Raw genomic sequence first — 17,568 nt, 5'->3', positions numbered from 1 at the left:
GATATTTTTGATGAATCTGAGACGTAAATGTGCATTGAAGACTGACATGGAAGAGAAGAAATTGTTGAATAAAGTCCTTGTTTTCTTTGTACACAAAAATGTTTTCTTGTCGCTTCATAAAATTAAGGTTGAACCACTGATGTCACATGGACTATTTTAACAATGTCCTTACTATGTTTCTGAGCCTTGAATGTGTCAGTTGCGTTGCTGTCTATGCCGGGTCAGAAAGCTCTTGAATTTAATAAAAAATATCTTAATTTGTGTTCCAAAGATGATCAAAGGACACAGAAAACATTATAACCAATGTTTTTTGGTATGAATCTGAAAATTCTCATTTGTTTCTCCAGCCAAACCGATCTAATGAAAGTGTGTATCAATAGCATGAGTTAATGTTTACATTTTTATTCTATTTAAATGCAGAAATTGACTTTGGTATGCATATGATACGCAATGGGTAGGATTAGGGGTGTGGGGTAGATGCGTATCATATGTTCTGGAAAAGCTGTGTAACATATGCACGCCAACAAATCATATATGCTGTATTATATGCATGTCAAACATGTGAGTATCATATGCACACCAAAGTCAATATGTGTATCAAAACCACGATTTTCTGTTTGTATTTGGCCTAATATGTATACACATTTTCATGAGACCAGGCTCACTCAGCACTGCCAATGATCCAAAATGTTGTTGTTTTTGTTTTCTCAAAATATTTCATATTATTTTTGAGTCTATCATTATTTTACATGGCTAATAGAATCATGTTTGCATTTGAATGATTAGAATAAACAAATTAGGCCATCAGCTCTCACTTATTGAACAGATGTGTTTCTCCTTATCACAAAATACTGCATTTCTTGGGTGTGGGAGGAATATTGTCATTTATTATATCACTTTTGACTGACATAAAATCTGTTTACAAAATGGGGGCCAACTGTTATCCTAAAATAAATCATGTGTTACAGACAGTACAGTTTTTTTTTTTTGCATTTACTATTACCAGGGGCCTATTGTCATTCAGAAACAGTGTTTGTGTGAAGCTCAGTTTCCTTCCGACTTTTTGAGCGAGATTTTTGAAAATGTCTCCACTCTCTTGCATGCATACACAGGTTAGAGTAACACCCAGTAGTAACTTGGCGTGATGACCCAGTTTCCAAAAGCAGAGCCAGTCTTTTACATTCCTCACAAAGTCAGTTTATATGACAGAATATCACCAATAAAAAATTATATATCAAATTCTCTGGAGCAAATTTTTTACCATTTACCATACAAATGATAGAAATTACCATAAAAAAAATAAGTGAAATAATTAAAATGGCCTATAGCTTTAATTATTTGCTTTCATGTAGTCTACAATTCTTGACTGACATTTAAAATTTAACCCCAAAATATTCAGATTGAAAATTATGAACGTGTGGACTAAATGTTTATGAAAGCAAAACGCCATTTTACATCAAGTAAACATATTTTTAATATCATTGTTTTTATGACAGTCAAACAATACGCGTCTTAATAGATCAAAACAGCACCTGTTTGTTGTTTGTGTGACGGGCGCAGATTTGATTGGACAGATTGTTAATCCTTCAAAAGTTTCGACAGGTCAAATAGGCGTTTACTGCATCAAACTCTAACGACAAGGGACGCGGAAAAATCCTACAGTCATATTTGCTGACAGAATGAACATCAGGAGAATGAATCCACTGCCGGTTGGTGACAAAGACTGTGAACTGCGCTTCCACATGTCCATGAGCAGCTCGCCCTACGGTCAGAGCCTCGGTGAAGGAGTTCCCACGCACCCCTACGATGAATTAACATCGGGCCATCGCATAATCGAAGAGACAGCATCGGAAATGGACAGGAAAAGTTTTCAGTGGCTGGAAAATGGATTTCACGGAGACTCGGTGCCCAGCAGCGGAACAGTCAAGAAGCCCAGAGCGCTGCGGCTACTTAACAATGCGCGTGAACGAAGACGCATGCACGATCTTAACGACGCGCTGGATGACCTGCGAGCGGTCATACCGTACACACCGAATGAAAACGTGAAAAGACTCTCCAAGATAGCGACGCTGCTCTTGGCCAAAAACCACATACTGATGCAAGCTCGGGCCTTGAAGGAGATGCGGAGGATAGTTGAGCAGAACATTACACGGAATATCATTATGACACCACAAATATTGTCAGATTGAGTATATGTAAATAGTGTAACATGAACACTGTAAATAAACTGAAAAGGGATTCGTTTTTCGGAAGAATGTGAAATCTGAAGCCTCTTCACATTTGTTGTCGCTTATGTTTTAGCTATTGTGAAATTGTAATCAAAATAAAAATAAAACAAAAATAAAAAAATTTCAAAAGAAAGGAAAAGTAGCCTGAGTTTTTTTTTTAGGTCGGCCTGTTTATTCATTTTATGTATATTAAAACATGGCAAATCAGAAAATCTAATCTATAGAAGAGCTTAAGCAGCTCAACATTAAAAACAGGATGTATTTTGAAAAATGCAAAAATAGATGATAGTTTTTAAAGCAAGAAAACCATATGTTCTACAAAATAATTTTCTATGGTTGTTTTAAAGCAAGGTGTTTAAAAAACGGAAACCATAAAAAAGAACCATGGAAACTTGTACACTATAGATAACGAAAAATATATAAAATCTGGGTCCAGTTGCATTAACTTATGAACTATGGTAAGACTGTTTTGAACTAGTCTGACTAGCCGTTATAGTCAAGGGGTAATGAGTTTATAATTTTTTAGATCCAAATTAGACAAATATAAATTTTTATTTAAACGACTTGAAAAGTTATGACCAGTCTTAAAGAGAAATATTAATTTAACCTTTTATGCAATCACCCAAATATTTTTATCTTTATAACCTTCATGAGGCACAAAGAAACACTACAGCCCCTTTAAGTTGATGTTTTAAAATATAGATATTCATACCCTCAAAATCACTATAGCCTGCTGTTTACAGAATGTCAGTCTTTGATTCAAGTGATTTTATTAACAAAATAATTAAATACGAAATAAAATCACACAATACAAAAATTTCACAGACAAAAGTTTTATTGCATCACCTGTTTTGTCTGAGAAATAACATATGGTGTGGTTCAACCTCAGATCACAAAAAAAAAAAAAAAAAAAAAAAGAAAATTAATTGGCTCCTCTGGTCATCATCAGCTAAATTTACTGGCTGTTGTCGTTTTAATCTTATGAGGAGTGAAATAAAACAATAGATGTATTGTATTGTACTGTATTATCTAGACATGTAGCAACAAAAATGTCCCCCTCCTTCTCCCCCTCCACCAGGGGGATTTCTCATCTGGTCCACATAATAAAGGTGATAGTCTCATCTAATCTCTGAGTCTGAGACACAATCAATTATCTTTCTCACCCATATTTTGATGCCCGTTTTGGAATAACAGCATTGTTAGATAAGAGGATTAGGCAAATTCGAGCTTGTTTTGGGAAGGTTTTAGAATAACAAGGTAAACCTTTAAAGGTTATTGTTATATCTCTTCATGAACCAAACACTGAAATTGCTGGAGAATTTACAGTCAATACTTGAAAGATATTAAGTCATTATTGCTAAGGTCCAGTTATTACATTTTGATTAGTCATTATGTCAATTTGAAGAAAGAAAGAAAGATGCACTGGTTAATAGTCATTATAAGATCTATAATGCATTTAAAAAATAGATAGGGTGAATTTTCATTTCAAGCCGACTGTAAGGAAAACACTTTACAGTAAAAAAGCTGACAGTTTTCGAATAGGCTTTAAACGCAATCTGCAATTTATATTAGTTCAAACAGTTCGTATTTAAAAAAGAAAACATCTTAAATAGTTTCCAAGCAAATTAAATCGAATGAAATAACTAACTAAATAACTACATAAAAATACATAAATAATACTTGTTCCAGATATTAATGTTCCGTAAATAAAATAAATTTGACCGATCTGGCAACCTAAACTGCTTTGCCACAGCAACCGTGACGTCATCCTTCTGACCAATCACTTACTTCCCCTCAAGTCTCGTTAAGAGTTCTCCACTGTTATCGCGTTATCTTCGTTGAGGCCCACCGTTATTAATAACCGTAAACAGTAAGTATTTTATCATCATTCTTCCTATTTTGGGGAAAAACAACACGAATAAACAAGTTAAAATCAACAGAACTGGCTGTTACTTTGTTTTTATGCGTGGTAATTTGCAAATGTTATTGTTAGAAAATAGCTGAACAAGCCCGTCTGCAAGTCTCGTGCGCTGCTGTGGTTCACTCGGTGCTTGTTTGTTTTCATGCCTCGATAAAAGCAAGACTAATTCACGCGAAAACTCATACCTTAATAGCGAGGGTTTCATAATTTTAAACCCGTCAAGTGCATCACGGTCACCATTCCAATTTCGTTCGTCGCATGCTCCATTTACTGGACATCGAGTCGTTGGCTGAAAGTCTATGTGATGTCTATGAGCAGAAACACCGCGAAAATATGAACGTGCACGGTACAGTTCATTCAATTACCCTCAAACGCCTACATCAGAACCTTAGACTACATAAAAGCGAAAATAAGCGTCTTTTTGATAATATGGACCGCAAGAAACATTGTTCACTAAAAGTGAATAAATCTGCTTCACTGATAATAGCATTTAAAAGTGAGTGCACATGCATTTTATATTGGATCTGTGCAAATTGTTTTTTTGTTTTTACATGTGTTTACATGTCGTGTTTACCACAGTACATCCATGATGAGTTATTCAGAAAAGACTGAAGATATTACAAAGGAGGAATGGATGGATAAACTGAATAATGTGCACATTCAGAGGGCAGATATGAATAGGCTCATCATGAACTATCTAGTAACAGGTATGTCAGTATTATCTTATAGTATAGTGCTTAATTAATGTCATATGCACAGATCTGTGTAAATGAAAAGGAATGAAACTTCCCCTCTGATCATGATTGTATTCCACAGAGGGATTTAAAGAGGCTGCAGAGAAGTTTCGTATGGAATCTGGGATTGAGCCGAATGTGGACCTAGACTCTCTGGATGAGAGGATAAAGATCAGGGAAATGGTTTTGAAAGGTCAGATCCAGGAAGCCATTGCTCTCATTAACAGCCTCCACCCTGATCTCCTCGACACCAATCGATACCTTTACTTTCACCTTCAGGTAAACTTCTGACCTCATTTGGACATGCTGGGAGGGAGATGTCTAAAGTCCTGATCACACCTGGTATTAAGATGCGTTTTAAATGTGTTTCCCCGCTTGGATTTCGTTTACACAGTCCCTACATGTTTTGTCATGCATAACTTTTGCAAAAGGCCTGAATGTGGCACACAAATACAAATATGGATACAAATCCATTACACTGCTTACATGCATAGGAAATAATATGAATGGTAACATAGGATGATATTTGTCGTCTTTTTACTGAACATTTCCTGGCCTGGATTTCTAAATTGCCTAAAATGCCTGGGTTTTGGCTTTGTTTTCCTGTTGTTTTCATAATTGGTGAAGGTAATTACTGAAAAGTAGTTTGACCAATAACGTTTAGACCTTTTACAAATAATTGATCAATTGTGGCATGAATTTACAGAGAACAGTCAAAACAATGCAAATACAAAAAATGTCACTTGTGAATAAGCACAAGTTTGTCCCAGATTTTGGGGATTAATCTGCTAGTTTCACAAAACTGTCTGCGAGTGAAAACTGGGAGGTTAAATTCATGCCATGTGAAACCTTCATAAGGTAACTGAAATTTGAATCCCAAACTGTGTGTTTTGGCACAATGTAGCATAGTTTGAATTGACTGTTTTGTTGTGCTTTCTCAACCTGTCCCACCACAGTTACATTTTAGGAAAGTGGGCAACAAGACGGTGGTCTCTTGTGGTTGCTTGAATGCATTTGTCCACGTGAGTGTCTACTTTATGAAAGCAATCTGTAACCACCTCTGGAAGTGGATGAAATTGGACAAGTATGTTTTAGACTGGGTTCACACTAGAGGGCTGCATTGGGTTTGGGCTCCTGCGGGACCCAATGCAAATCTCGCGGGAGTGGGTGGTTTTACCTTTGCTGCGGGCCAAAGGGGGCGGTCAGAACATTTTCAGGAGACCCGCAGGGAATGGTGGTGTGTAGTAGAAATGGAGTCAACATAAGAAGTTGAGAAGAAAATTAAAGATGCTATTTACTTGACAAAAGCAAAGCAAGGCAAGTCAGACATCTGAAAACAATTCTCATTTGTCACTGAAAAAAATGGGAAAGAGTGATTTTCCTGTCCTCTCAAAATTCACATATTTTATTTTGAGCATCCCCGCATCTACTGCGCCATCAGAGAGCACTTTCAGTGTGTATAGGTGGATCTTGGAAGAAAGACGCACAAGTCTGGGACTGCAGTCAGTCAGCAATATACTTTTCCTTCATACTTTGGAGTAGTCAAAGCAATAAATTATCAAATTAATTTAAGTAGTCTACGACTAGACCCTACATTTTATATATATATATATATATATATATATATATATATATATATATATATATATATATATATATATATATATATATAGGCTATATATATTAGTATTATTTGTTTTCTTTTTTTCAATAGCCTGTTAAGCAAGCTATTGTGAATGTGAAATCTGTTAGATTTTTTGAAAAGCATTCTATTTTGTTTTATTTCGTTTTGTATTTATTTTGTTAAAATTACATCTAGCGTATTTTTAAAGTTCCCTGTGTTTTATTTATTTAATGATAAAGTTATTTCCTAGTTAATTGTTTGGTGCATGTATGCAGTAGGCCTAGACTGCGTTTAAAAACTGAGGTGCCGTTAGTTGCAGTTTTGATTTTAACGGTTAATGTTTTATAACGCTAATAAAAAAATACCCAGTGTTTTTGTCATATGTGGTGCTTTAGTTTAGCATCAGTTACTTCATATTATTTAAATGCAATCACTTTTAAAATCTGTTATTCTGGATGTTAACTTGAATGAATATTTAGTCTGAGTACCTATATGTGTACATTTTTCACAAGCTCTGAGATGAAGTCTGCGGGAGCGGGCGGAAGTGGAACACATAGGTTGCAAAGCGGGCGGGCCTGGTCATACATTCAGCGGGAGCGGGTGGGTGTGAGTTTAAGAAAACAGTCCTGCACAGGGCTCTAGTTCACACCTATATTTAGTGTTGTTCTATTGTGATTAGATCAATGAAAATGCATGTAAAATACCAGGTGTAAACCAGGCCTTACAGAGCATTTTGGAGAGCCATTGTAAACTTGGGGGTGCATCAATCCGATACTCGGGATCAGTATCGGCTCTGATACTGGTATTTTCTGCTGATCGGGTATCAGTCAGACAAGCCCCACGAAAGGCACACTTCTTATTGAACTGGTTGAACCAGTTCACCAAATTTGACTGAATCGTTTAAACCGGTTCATGTCTCCAGTAAGCATTAATCCATTAATTACTTAAGTTATTTACTTTTTTTACGTGGCAAACACTCCCTCTGAGTCAAAATAAAACAATATCCCAGAGTAATTCATTTACTCAAACAGTACACTGACTAAACTGCTGTGAAGAGAGAACTGAAGATGAACACGAGCCGAGCAGCTTGTGTGTTGTACTTACTTCTCTATGTAGACTCGGAGGGCTGCGCAGCCTGAACACTGTGACTCTGTGTTGTTTCAAGCTCATCATTCTGTGCACCTGTGATTTTTCAAGAATCTAAAGTATCTTTTGCAGCTGAATTATCCACTAACCTAATTCATAAGTGTTTTTGTCATATATAATGATTAGATATTTTTTCATTTGTTATTTTTCATTAAAATGAAGTTGTGTAAATGTAGTAGATTGTGCTTAACTCAAAATAGTGATGATCAGGTCAACACAGAGAAGTACAGAAATTCTACATTGATTTAAAAAAAAAAACTGTGCTGGTATCGGATTGGATCGGTATCGGATCAGTTCTGAAAAAAAGGTATCATTGAATCCCTAGATGTAAACCATAACAGAATCCATTGGCATGTTGTGTTCTACAGTACACATGCAAATGTAGTAATGAAGGCCTCAAACCCATTCCAGATGACAAAAAACGAAAAGTGCTGAAAAGAAAACAAATCTAATAGTGAAACATGACCTGAGCCTTACTGTGAAACTGTTGTTAACTTTTCTTGTAGCAGCAGCATCTGATTGAGCTCATCCGTCTGCGGGAGACTGAGGCGGCGCTGGAGTTTGCGCAGTCACAGCTCGCCGAACAGGGAGAGGAGAGCAGAGAATGCCTTACTGAGATGGAGCGAACCCTGGCACTGCTTGCCTTCGACAACCCTGAAGAATCACCGTTTGGAGACCTGCTCAACATGATGCAGAGGCAGAAGGTATGTGTGATTATTTGTGTAGAACATAACAATCATAATGGGTTAGTGATCTTTGTTTCCATGACAGTTGATTGTCCTGTTTATATAAAGTAAGTATGGGGGATTACTGTACCTGTTGTAAATTCTGGTCTCATTACTCCCTTCTTATTGCTGGTTTCTGTCTCCCTTTGTAGGTGTGGAGCGAGGTGAACCAGGCTGTTCTAGACTTTGAGAACAGAGAATCTACTCCAAAATTAGCAAAGCTGCTGAAGCTTTTACTGTGGGCTCAGAACGAACTGGACCAGAAAAAAGTGAAATACTCCAGAATGACAGACCTCAGCAAGGGCACCATTGAGGACCCCAAGTAGAGACTCTAATCCACATGGACACATTTGAATTGTCTTATTTATGAACAGTCAGTGACTGCATAGCAAATATAAATCTATATCTAATGTTGTTGTTTTTCTTGATGCCTCTATAAAAAAGTAACTTAAGCAACAGTATATGATTTTATTTCAAACAAAACTGTAAACCTAAATTTGTATTGTAATCTACCATTTACTATGCTGGTAGCCTATTTTCTGAAGAACGTAATATTCCTATGGTACTGTTTTTACTCATTTTCAGTTTGTCACATGGGTTTTGTAATTTTTATTTATATTTTATGTCAACCTCTTCACTGGTTTCACATACAGTACAGTATGTCCTCATGCTTATATTAGGCTGCTTTTATGGGAAATATTAGCTCCTGGATGGAAAGAAAAAGACTGATATAATATAACTATCTTTTTTGTGGATCTGACAACTTCATTTTTTATTTATGAGAAGCTGCAGATGCTGATAATGTGAGTTAAGTGTTGAGTTTTAGACCAACATTAAATAAGCTATTTTAATTGTAAAACAACAAATATTGTCATTACAGACTTAAAGCCTTATGTTTATGATTTTTGTCTTTCGCTTTTGTTCACATTTTGTACTGCCTGTTTGGGATAAAGTTGATTTCACAGTATATTTTGTTTACTGGAGTTTTTCTGAAACAGGTTCTATATTTAATACAGTACGATGTTGCATAATTACACGCACAAGAGTTACTACGTTCCTAGATAATAATCACCGTCAGTACTTAAAAATGAATGCAAACCAGGATGAGTTGCTCTTCAAACATTTAATGTAGGTGTGGCGGCGATCGTTTCCGCCTTCTTTTTGTTACTGCGAGCGCTATAAATGCAGTAGTAAACTTTCCTTTTCGGAACAGAACCGGCCCTCAGTGTCCGGTTTTTACTCGGTTGGATTTAATGGCTGCTGAACATGAATCCGATCACTTCCAAACATCTGTGGACTCTGTGAAAACACATGTCAGCAATGTGTGTGACACGTCCGGACTAAAGATAACGCACATTAACCACAAGACAACAGTATGGCCAAGGTATGATAAAAATATCTTGTTTATTTAAGGAGATTAGAAACAATGCTAAATGTCATAGTGTATTTGTTCGTCAACTGTACCAACAATAGTTTCTGTTGTGAACTCCACTCTCTGAAGCGCGTTAATCACTCGTATCATCAGTGGGAGTTATCAGTGGACAGTGAAATTCACATCGCTTTCCTCCAAAGACCTCTCTTTAGTTTCGCTTCCTGGCAATAGTTCCATGGAAATCTACTTTGTCTATGCGGTCCCTGATGGTTTCCTAACTTTGGGTGTGTATATAATATATATATATATATATATATATATATATATATATAAATATATGTATATATATAGTGTGTGTGTGTGTGTGTGTGTGTGTGTATTTGTATAACGTACATCTCAATAAATTAGAATGTCGTGGAAAAGTTCAATTCACTCAACATAATTTCAGTAATCTCAACAAATTGGAATACTCCATAAGACCAATAAAATAAAAAATAATAATAATTTAGTTAATTGTTGGCCTTCTGGAAAGTATGTTCATTTACTGTACATGTACTCAATACTTGGTAGGGGCTCATTTTGCTTTAATTACTGCCTCAGTTCAGCGTGTCATGTTAGTGATCAGTTTGTGGCACTGCTGAGGTGGAATGGAAGCACAGTTTTCTTTGACAGTGGCCTTCAGCTCATCTTCATTGTTTGGTCTCTTGTTTCTCATTTTCCTCTTGACAATACCTCATAGATTCTCTATGGGGTTCAGGTCTGGCGAGTTTGCTGGCCAGTCAAGCACACGTCACCATGGTCATTTAACCAACTTTTGGTGCTTTTGGCAGTGTGAGCAGGTACCAAATCCTGCTGGAAAATGAAATCAGCATCTTCAAAAAGCTGGTCAGCAGAAGGAAGCATGAAATGCTCCAAAATGTCTTGGTAAATGGGTGCAGTGACTTTGGTTTTCAAAAAACACAATGGATGAACACCAGCAGATGACATTGCACCCCAAATCATCACAGACTGTGGAAACTTAACACTGGACTTCAAGCACCTTGGGCTATAAGCTTCTCCACCCTTCCTCCAGACTCTAGGACCTTGGTATCCAACCAAAATACAAAACTTGCTCTCATCTGAAAAGAAGACTTTGAACCACTTTGCAACAGTCCAGTTCTTTTTCTCCTTAGCCCAGGTAAAATGCCTCTGACATTGTCTGTGGTTTAGGAGTGGCTTAACAAGAGGAATACAACAACTGTATTTCACTCAAATTCTTGAATTGATTTTGCTTCACAATCTCGGTTGGTTGTGCATCTTTTTCTTCCACACTTTTTCCTTCCACTCAACTTTCTGTTAACATGCTTGGATACAGCACTCTGTGAACAGTCAGCTTCTTTGGCAATGAATGTTTGTGCCTTACCCTCATTGTGAAGGGTGTCAATGATTGTCTTCTGGACAACTGTCAGATCAGCAGCCTTCCCCATGATTGTGTAGCCTAGTGAACCAAACTGAGAGACCAATTTTGAAGGCTCAGGAAACCTTTGCAGGTGTTTTGAGTTGATTAGCTGATTGGTGTTTTACCATATTCTAATTTGTAGAGATAGTGAATTGGTGGGTTTTTGTTAAGTGTGAGCCAAATCATCACAATTAAAAGAACCAAAGACTTAAACCACTTCAGTCTGTGTGCATTGAATTAATTTAATACACGAGTTTCACAGTTTAAGTTGAATTACTGAAATAAATTACATTTTCCATGACATTCTAATTTATTATGATGCACCTGTGTGTGTGTGTGTGTGTGTATGTGAATATATATATATATGTATATATATATATATATATATATATATATATATATATATATATATATATATATATATAAAATGTAAGAGAGAGTTAGGACTATCAAGGACTGAACAGATAAAGTACACGATTTCTATGCACACTACACATCTATGTTTATGTATAACAATTTGTATGTATACACATACACCATTGCACTGGTAACACGTTACTGTTACCTCTGTTACTGACGGTGTATTTACTGTTTGGTGACCGTAATCAAATTCTGAGGTTACAGGATGGCTCTTTGAAAACACTGCTCAGATACCATGATAAATGATGAATATGAGCATTCAACAAACATTTTAACTTCCTGGAAATCGTTGCAATGTCTACTTTGTCTCTCCAGTCCCCTGGTAAAGTATTTGCTGGATGAGTCCAATCAATCGATCAATCAGTCAATAAAAATATACCATGGTAGTACAGTAATACTAGTGGAACAAGATTAAATTCTTAGTTTACAGAACGGTTGTTTCTCAAAACTGTGTTGAGATACTATGATATAAACATGGGCTTTCAATAGATATTAAAAGCATGAAAAATTAACACTTTTTTTTATTAAAGAATGTTTACAATTGCTGAGATGTGGTTCTGAATGAGTATCATGAAGACAAAGTAAAAAAAGAAGTAAGAATCAGTGTTCATTTTTGTTTATTAGATATGCAGGATGTTTTACAGTAGGTCTTTTGAAAGGTTACTGATAATTTTGTTTAAGTATCCCATACAATCAATTGTATATCTTGCCTAACTTGTAACTTATTGTTTGCAGAGTGAGGCACCTAAAATGTGCTGTGCTCTGGGCCACCAGATTAATACACTGTTGTAATTATAATGTCCCACCTGCTGCAGGTCACTGGCCCGGACCTGGACCCTGATGCTTCTGTTAGTCACATGTCTTCTCTACTGGTCACGGATGGCCATGCCAATCTGTGCTGTCACCATGGCAAAAGAATTTGGATGGAGCAAGTCAGAGACTGGCATAGTGCTGGGTGCTTTTTTCTGGGGTTATTGTTTCACTCAGGTACTTGGTGGACATGCAAGTGATAGGTGAGTGTTTTGGTGAAGGTTAAAGGTTGTAGATCAATTATGGAAAGTAGCTGATGATGATGAGCATTGTTTTTTCAGGATAGGAGGAGAGAGAGTACTGCTGCTGTCCACCTCCTCCTGGGCCGTGATGACGGCTATCACTCCACTTCTAGCCAATATTGGACTCCGACCTCTTGTTACCATGACAGCGACCAGGTTTCTATTGGGTGTGATGCAAGGTGAGACCACTGTGAGAGACAGCTGGGGAGAAAACTGTAAGAGGAATGAGGGGAATTTAGAGAGAAAAACTCATTAACTCAGAAATGTACAGAAATAGTCTCAGTTATCTATCAACATGTTTGAACTTGAAATTTCCACCAGCAAGTCTGTAAAATCGGTTGCTGGGGCGTTGGCTGTACTTAATCAGAATCAGATCACCCTGACTAATTTCAGTTGTTCATTTTAGACATCACACATTTTTACATTTACTTGTATTTTTTCTGCCACTATTGTAAACCAACATGTTCACCTTTGGTACTTTATCATTTTGACATAATAAATTGAAATTTTGAAAAACAGTTGAAATGACATGCAGTATATGACATAAAAGTTAACATTATTTAAAAAAATCTAAATTATGACAGAAATTCATAATTATGAGATTAAATAGTCAAAATGACGACAAAATAAATATGTATAATGTAATAATTTTGTAATTCATTTGATATAAAAACCAACTTTTTATCTCACTTATGACTTAGTAGGTATTAAGAATATTTGGTCAAAAGTATTACTTTGTCATAATTCTGGCATAACTTTGATTTCTGAGTCACCCATATAAAATATAATTTAATACTTCTCATCACATAATTATGGCTTAGTATGTCACAATTTAGACTTTTAATCTTATAATTATAGTATCTTATGTGCCTTAGTATTTACTTTTTTATCTCATACTTTTTTCTTATATGGCAGAAATGGGCTTCCAAAGCCCCATAAAGGTAAAAAGCATTTCTCAGTAGAACATGATTGTGAGTTTGTGTTTTTAGGGGTTCACTACCCTTCTCTTGTCAGTATCTGTGCTCAGCGTGTGACGGAGGGAGAGAGAGGTTTACTGATGAGCACTCTGGCCTGTGGGTGCTACCTAGGGTAAGTTATAATTATAGTTTTCCCAATCATTCTATCTGAAGTCATATTTGTATTTATTTGAAGTGTAAAATAAAACTAATTCACTCTTGTATGCAAGCGCCTCTGGAATTACATACCATTACCATTACTCTAGGGGTGTGAATCTTTACTGATTTCACAATTCGATTCACTTAATGTCACGATTCGTTGCATCCTCAGCTTTCAATATTACTGCACATGGTTACATTTTCATATATATTTTATATCAGATTTATTTTGCCTGTGTTTACATCAATTTCTTATCATAAAAGTATTCTATAAGATTCGATATTTCCTCCTATCCCTATTCCACACTATTGTCATTGAGATGTTGGTCTCTTTTAGGATGATGCTGGTTGGAGGTGTAGGTTCCCTGATGCTGGACTGGTTTGGATGGGGGAGTGTGTTTTATGGAGCTGGTCTCCTTGGTGTTTGCTGGACGTGTTGTGTATGGAAATATCTTCTGCAAGGTACTTAAATTGTACTTAAATTGGGGTCCTTTACAAGCTTAAGTAGTATTGTTCTCGAGATTTTGCACTCGTTCTTGATTGAGTGCTATTTTATTGCTCTGAAGGTCAGAGTTTGTATAATGAAGACTCTTAGAGAAGTCGCAGTGAATCAGAGTAAATCAGTGTTGGATTCAGTATTTGTGTTTGCCATAGAAACTATGTGGATAGAATAATTGGATCTTTTTTGCCAGTGTTGTTTTACAATACCCTGTTTTTAAAAATGTGACTTGTCACTATGCAGCACTACAGAATAAGAGATTTCTATACCGCGGACCTGTAATATCTTCAGAAATCTTGTTTGTTATATATTACAGTTTTAAATGTGTCCGTACAGAGTTTGTTTGATTGTTTGTTACAGGTCCAAGTCTCTCTCTCGACTCACTGTGGATCAGCAGTAGTTCTACGTCTGAATCCTCTAAAGTCAATTGGCTGAATCTCCTTAGAGAGCCTAGTGTCTGGTGAGGTTCAAAACATCAACATATCCCTCATTTTACCCTCTTCTTTCACTTATTGTTTTTTTTTAAATTATTATTATTCCAAAATATTGTGTCATGACTGTTTTGTTTTTAGGAAACTCATTCTCATATATAATATGTTAATAAAAACTTTTTTTTTAGGGCTATGATCATTGCTCATCTCTGCTTTAGTAGCACATATTACACACTCATGTCATGGCTACCAACATTCTTCAAAGACATGTTTCCTTATGCCAAGGTATGCCAGCCATTGCACATTAGTCAATATTTTTGGTTCTTTCTCTTTTTATTAGTGTTTACACTCCCAGTGTACTTACCAATAATGTTAATATGCAGTAGTGAATATGCATTACTAAACAAGATGTTTAATCATAAGATGGTGTTTGAGTTTTTGTGCACCCAGGCTAGAGGAAGCGCATGAGGTTTTGATGTTGCTACCACTGGTCGTCTGATGTTGTCACTTATTAAAGCATATTCTCTATTTTCTTTGATGACAGGATTGGGTGTTTAATGTGATCCCTTGGTTTGTAGCGCTGCCCACTTCACTGTTTGGAGGCTCGATCTCTGATCATCTCGTTAGGCAAGGTGAATAAAACCAACACAATCTCATAGCAAAGTGAATTGGTGTCTAATTTGTATGAATTTCTGCATCTTATTTGTACGTTTACATACAGTCTGCTTATTCCACACTGGTAATTAGGTTTAGGTGTGGACCTTCTTGCTTCCTTTTGTAATTTTCTGTCATTAATTAATCACATGTATGTCTTTATGTCAGGCTGCGGGACTGCGACTGTAAGGAAACTGATGCAGGTAACATAACATCAGCTATGAGCTTTTACGTGTCCTGATATAGAGTAAAATTACATTAACAATTCATGAATTGCATTATGTAATATGTTGTGTTTGTGTGTGTCTGTTCGAAAACATGCTTGTGTAGTTCTTTGCAATGGGAGTAGCCAGTGTGTTCATCTTCCTTCTCTGTAAGACAGACAGCTTTATCCATGCCGTGGCATGTGTGTCTGTGGCTGTTGGACTGTCCACATTTAATAACAGGTTAGAATGAACTGCCATATCCAAAACATGATCTAAAATACAGCATTGATTAGTCTATTAGATCTTTCATGCGCAAATATAAATGTGTAGAAGATTTTGGCAATCAACAGCTGATTGTATAGTGAAGAGGTAATAAAACAAGAGTAATATGTGTGTGTATTTCCATGTGCAGCGGGGTGTCTGTGAATGTGCATGACCAGGCACCATCATGTGCAGGAGCCCTGTTTGGTGAGTCCACCTCTGCTTGTAAAAAAGAAAAAAAAATCCAGGAATGTTTAATTTAATTTTATTATCACAATATGTATTAAGCATTGTTCTAAATATGCTGCTCTCTTTCTTACAGGGGTTATGAACACATGTTCTGCTTTTACTGGTGGGTTATAATCCTTTTTCTGTTATATAACCAATTACATGTATACAGTCAATGTAATGTCCTCATATACTTTTTAATAGGTCAGTATACACAATCTAAATTATATTTGACAATTAGAAAAAATTCAATAATAAAGTAATCTAATACTGACGTAATCTTTAATCTGAAACTGTTGACAATGTAATTATATAAGTTAAAACTACAACAAACATAATTATATAAATTATGATAAAAGAAGTATATGACACTAATTGGCTTTTTATTTCATAATTTTCTGTTATAATTTAAAATTGTCATAATTGTCAATTTGGACTTCATATAACAATCATTTTTTATCATAATTTAGATTTTGCATCTCATAATTATGACTTTGTATGCCATAATTTCAAGATCTAATCACTTTGAGTGTGTCAAAATTGTAACTTCTTTCTCATAATTTAAACTAATCTGCAAAATTTTATTTCGTTTCATATTCAAGAATATGAATATGAATATTCAATTCATATTCAAGCCCTGTGCAATTACTTATATCTAATATCCTACCTCATTTGTACAGTTAATTCTTCTCTCCCCATCTCTTATTCTCTTTTTACTGTACTTCACAGGTTTGTTGTTGGTGTACATGTCTGGCTACATGATTGAGGTCACAGGTTCCTGGGTGAATGTGTTCTCAGTCCTGGCTGCGGTGAACGTTATTGGTGTCACCGTATTCATAGCGCTGGGTGAAGCAAAACGAGTTGATCAGCCTCAGATGATTTCAACATCATGCTGACGACAAATACAAAAACAAAACAGAGACATATTGGGGTTTACTTATTTGTCATTTGTAACAAATGGATTGAAACTCCTCAACACTTGTGTTTTATATGACGTTTTAGAGAGTATATATTTATTAAATTAAATGTGTATTAAAATATTTGGCAGGGCTGGTTCAAATGTATGCAGTTTTTACGTTTTACGTTTTATGTTTTGTATAACAAATATTTATCTAAAATGTTAATTAATTTAATCTGAAATATTTGAAATAGTAGGAAAATTGTCATTCCACTAATATGATTGGAATAATTAAACTGTCTCCATCTTAAGTGTTTCTTGTGTGGCCCACAAATGATTCGATGAAAGTCCTTTCACTCACCAGAAGGTGGAGACAGAGGACAAATCAAAGCTGCATGATCACAAATCACAAATCAGTGAAACATTAAGGGTCATTACAAACAGTACCAAAATTGATTGTTTACCGTTCTTTAAAAACACATGACATTAGGGAATATAAGGGTTACTGTTTTGTTTTCTGAGCCATGTCCTCTCGATGACAGAAGACCATAGACAGTAAAAGACCCCTGTCATCCAGTGAACCGGTGTTCTGTCGATTTGTGCTGCCTTGTCGAAA

At 35.9% G+C, this 17,568-nt stretch overlaps 3 protein-coding genes across 4 annotated transcripts; all 3 read left to right on the top strand.

Annotated features, from left to right (window-relative positions):
- Positions 1-1,416: 1,416 nt before the first annotated feature.
- On the top strand, positions 1,417-2,354 carry si:ch211-196c10.13 (oligodendrocyte transcription factor 2). The gene has a single exon (XM_059502813.1). The coding sequence runs from the start codon at positions 1,680-1,682 to the stop codon at positions 2,187-2,189; it is 510 nt and encodes a 169-aa protein (XP_059358796.1). The 5' UTR covers positions 1,417-1,679; the 3' UTR covers positions 2,190-2,354.
- A 1,657-nt stretch (positions 2,355-4,011) lies between these two features.
- Positions 4,012-9,345, top strand: gid8a (GID complex subunit 8 homolog a (S. cerevisiae)). Of its 2 annotated transcripts, none has more exons than XM_059503728.1 (5): positions 4,012-4,098; positions 4,729-4,856; positions 4,966-5,162; positions 8,160-8,357; positions 8,531-9,345. In XM_059503728.1, the coding sequence occupies exons 2-5, from the start codon at positions 4,736-4,738 to the stop codon at positions 8,702-8,704; spliced, it is 690 nt and encodes a 229-aa protein (XP_059359711.1). In that variant the 5' UTR covers positions 4,012-4,098; positions 4,729-4,735; the 3' UTR covers positions 8,705-9,345. The 2 variants fall into 2 exon arrangements, with proteins under 2 accessions (XP_059359711.1, XP_059359712.1); XM_059503729.1 differs by lacking the exon at positions 4,012-4,098 and adding an exon at positions 4,611-4,645.
- A 128-nt stretch (positions 9,346-9,473) lies between these two features.
- Positions 9,474-17,266, top strand: slc17a9a (solute carrier family 17 member 9a). Its single transcript, XM_059503727.1, has 13 exons — positions 9,474-9,762; positions 12,424-12,621; positions 12,700-12,839; positions 13,650-13,749; positions 14,113-14,237; positions 14,635-14,734; positions 14,894-14,990; positions 15,250-15,337; positions 15,528-15,562; positions 15,690-15,805; positions 15,978-16,033; positions 16,149-16,178; positions 16,784-17,266. Exons 1-13 carry the CDS (start codon positions 9,632-9,634, stop codon positions 16,948-16,950), a joined length of 1,383 nt encoding a protein of 460 aa, XP_059359710.1. The 5' UTR covers positions 9,474-9,631; the 3' UTR covers positions 16,951-17,266.
- The last annotated feature ends 302 nt before the right edge of the window (positions 17,267-17,568 follow it).

Source organism: Carassius carassius, chromosome 21 (genome assembly GCF_963082965.1).
Source record: "Carassius carassius chromosome 21, fCarCar2.1, whole genome shotgun sequence".
Lineage (NCBI taxonomy): Eukaryota > Metazoa > Chordata > Actinopteri > Cypriniformes > Cyprinidae > Carassius > Carassius carassius.
The sequence above is the reverse complement of the archived record's forward strand: the minus strand, read 5'-3'. Positions and strand labels throughout refer to the sequence as shown.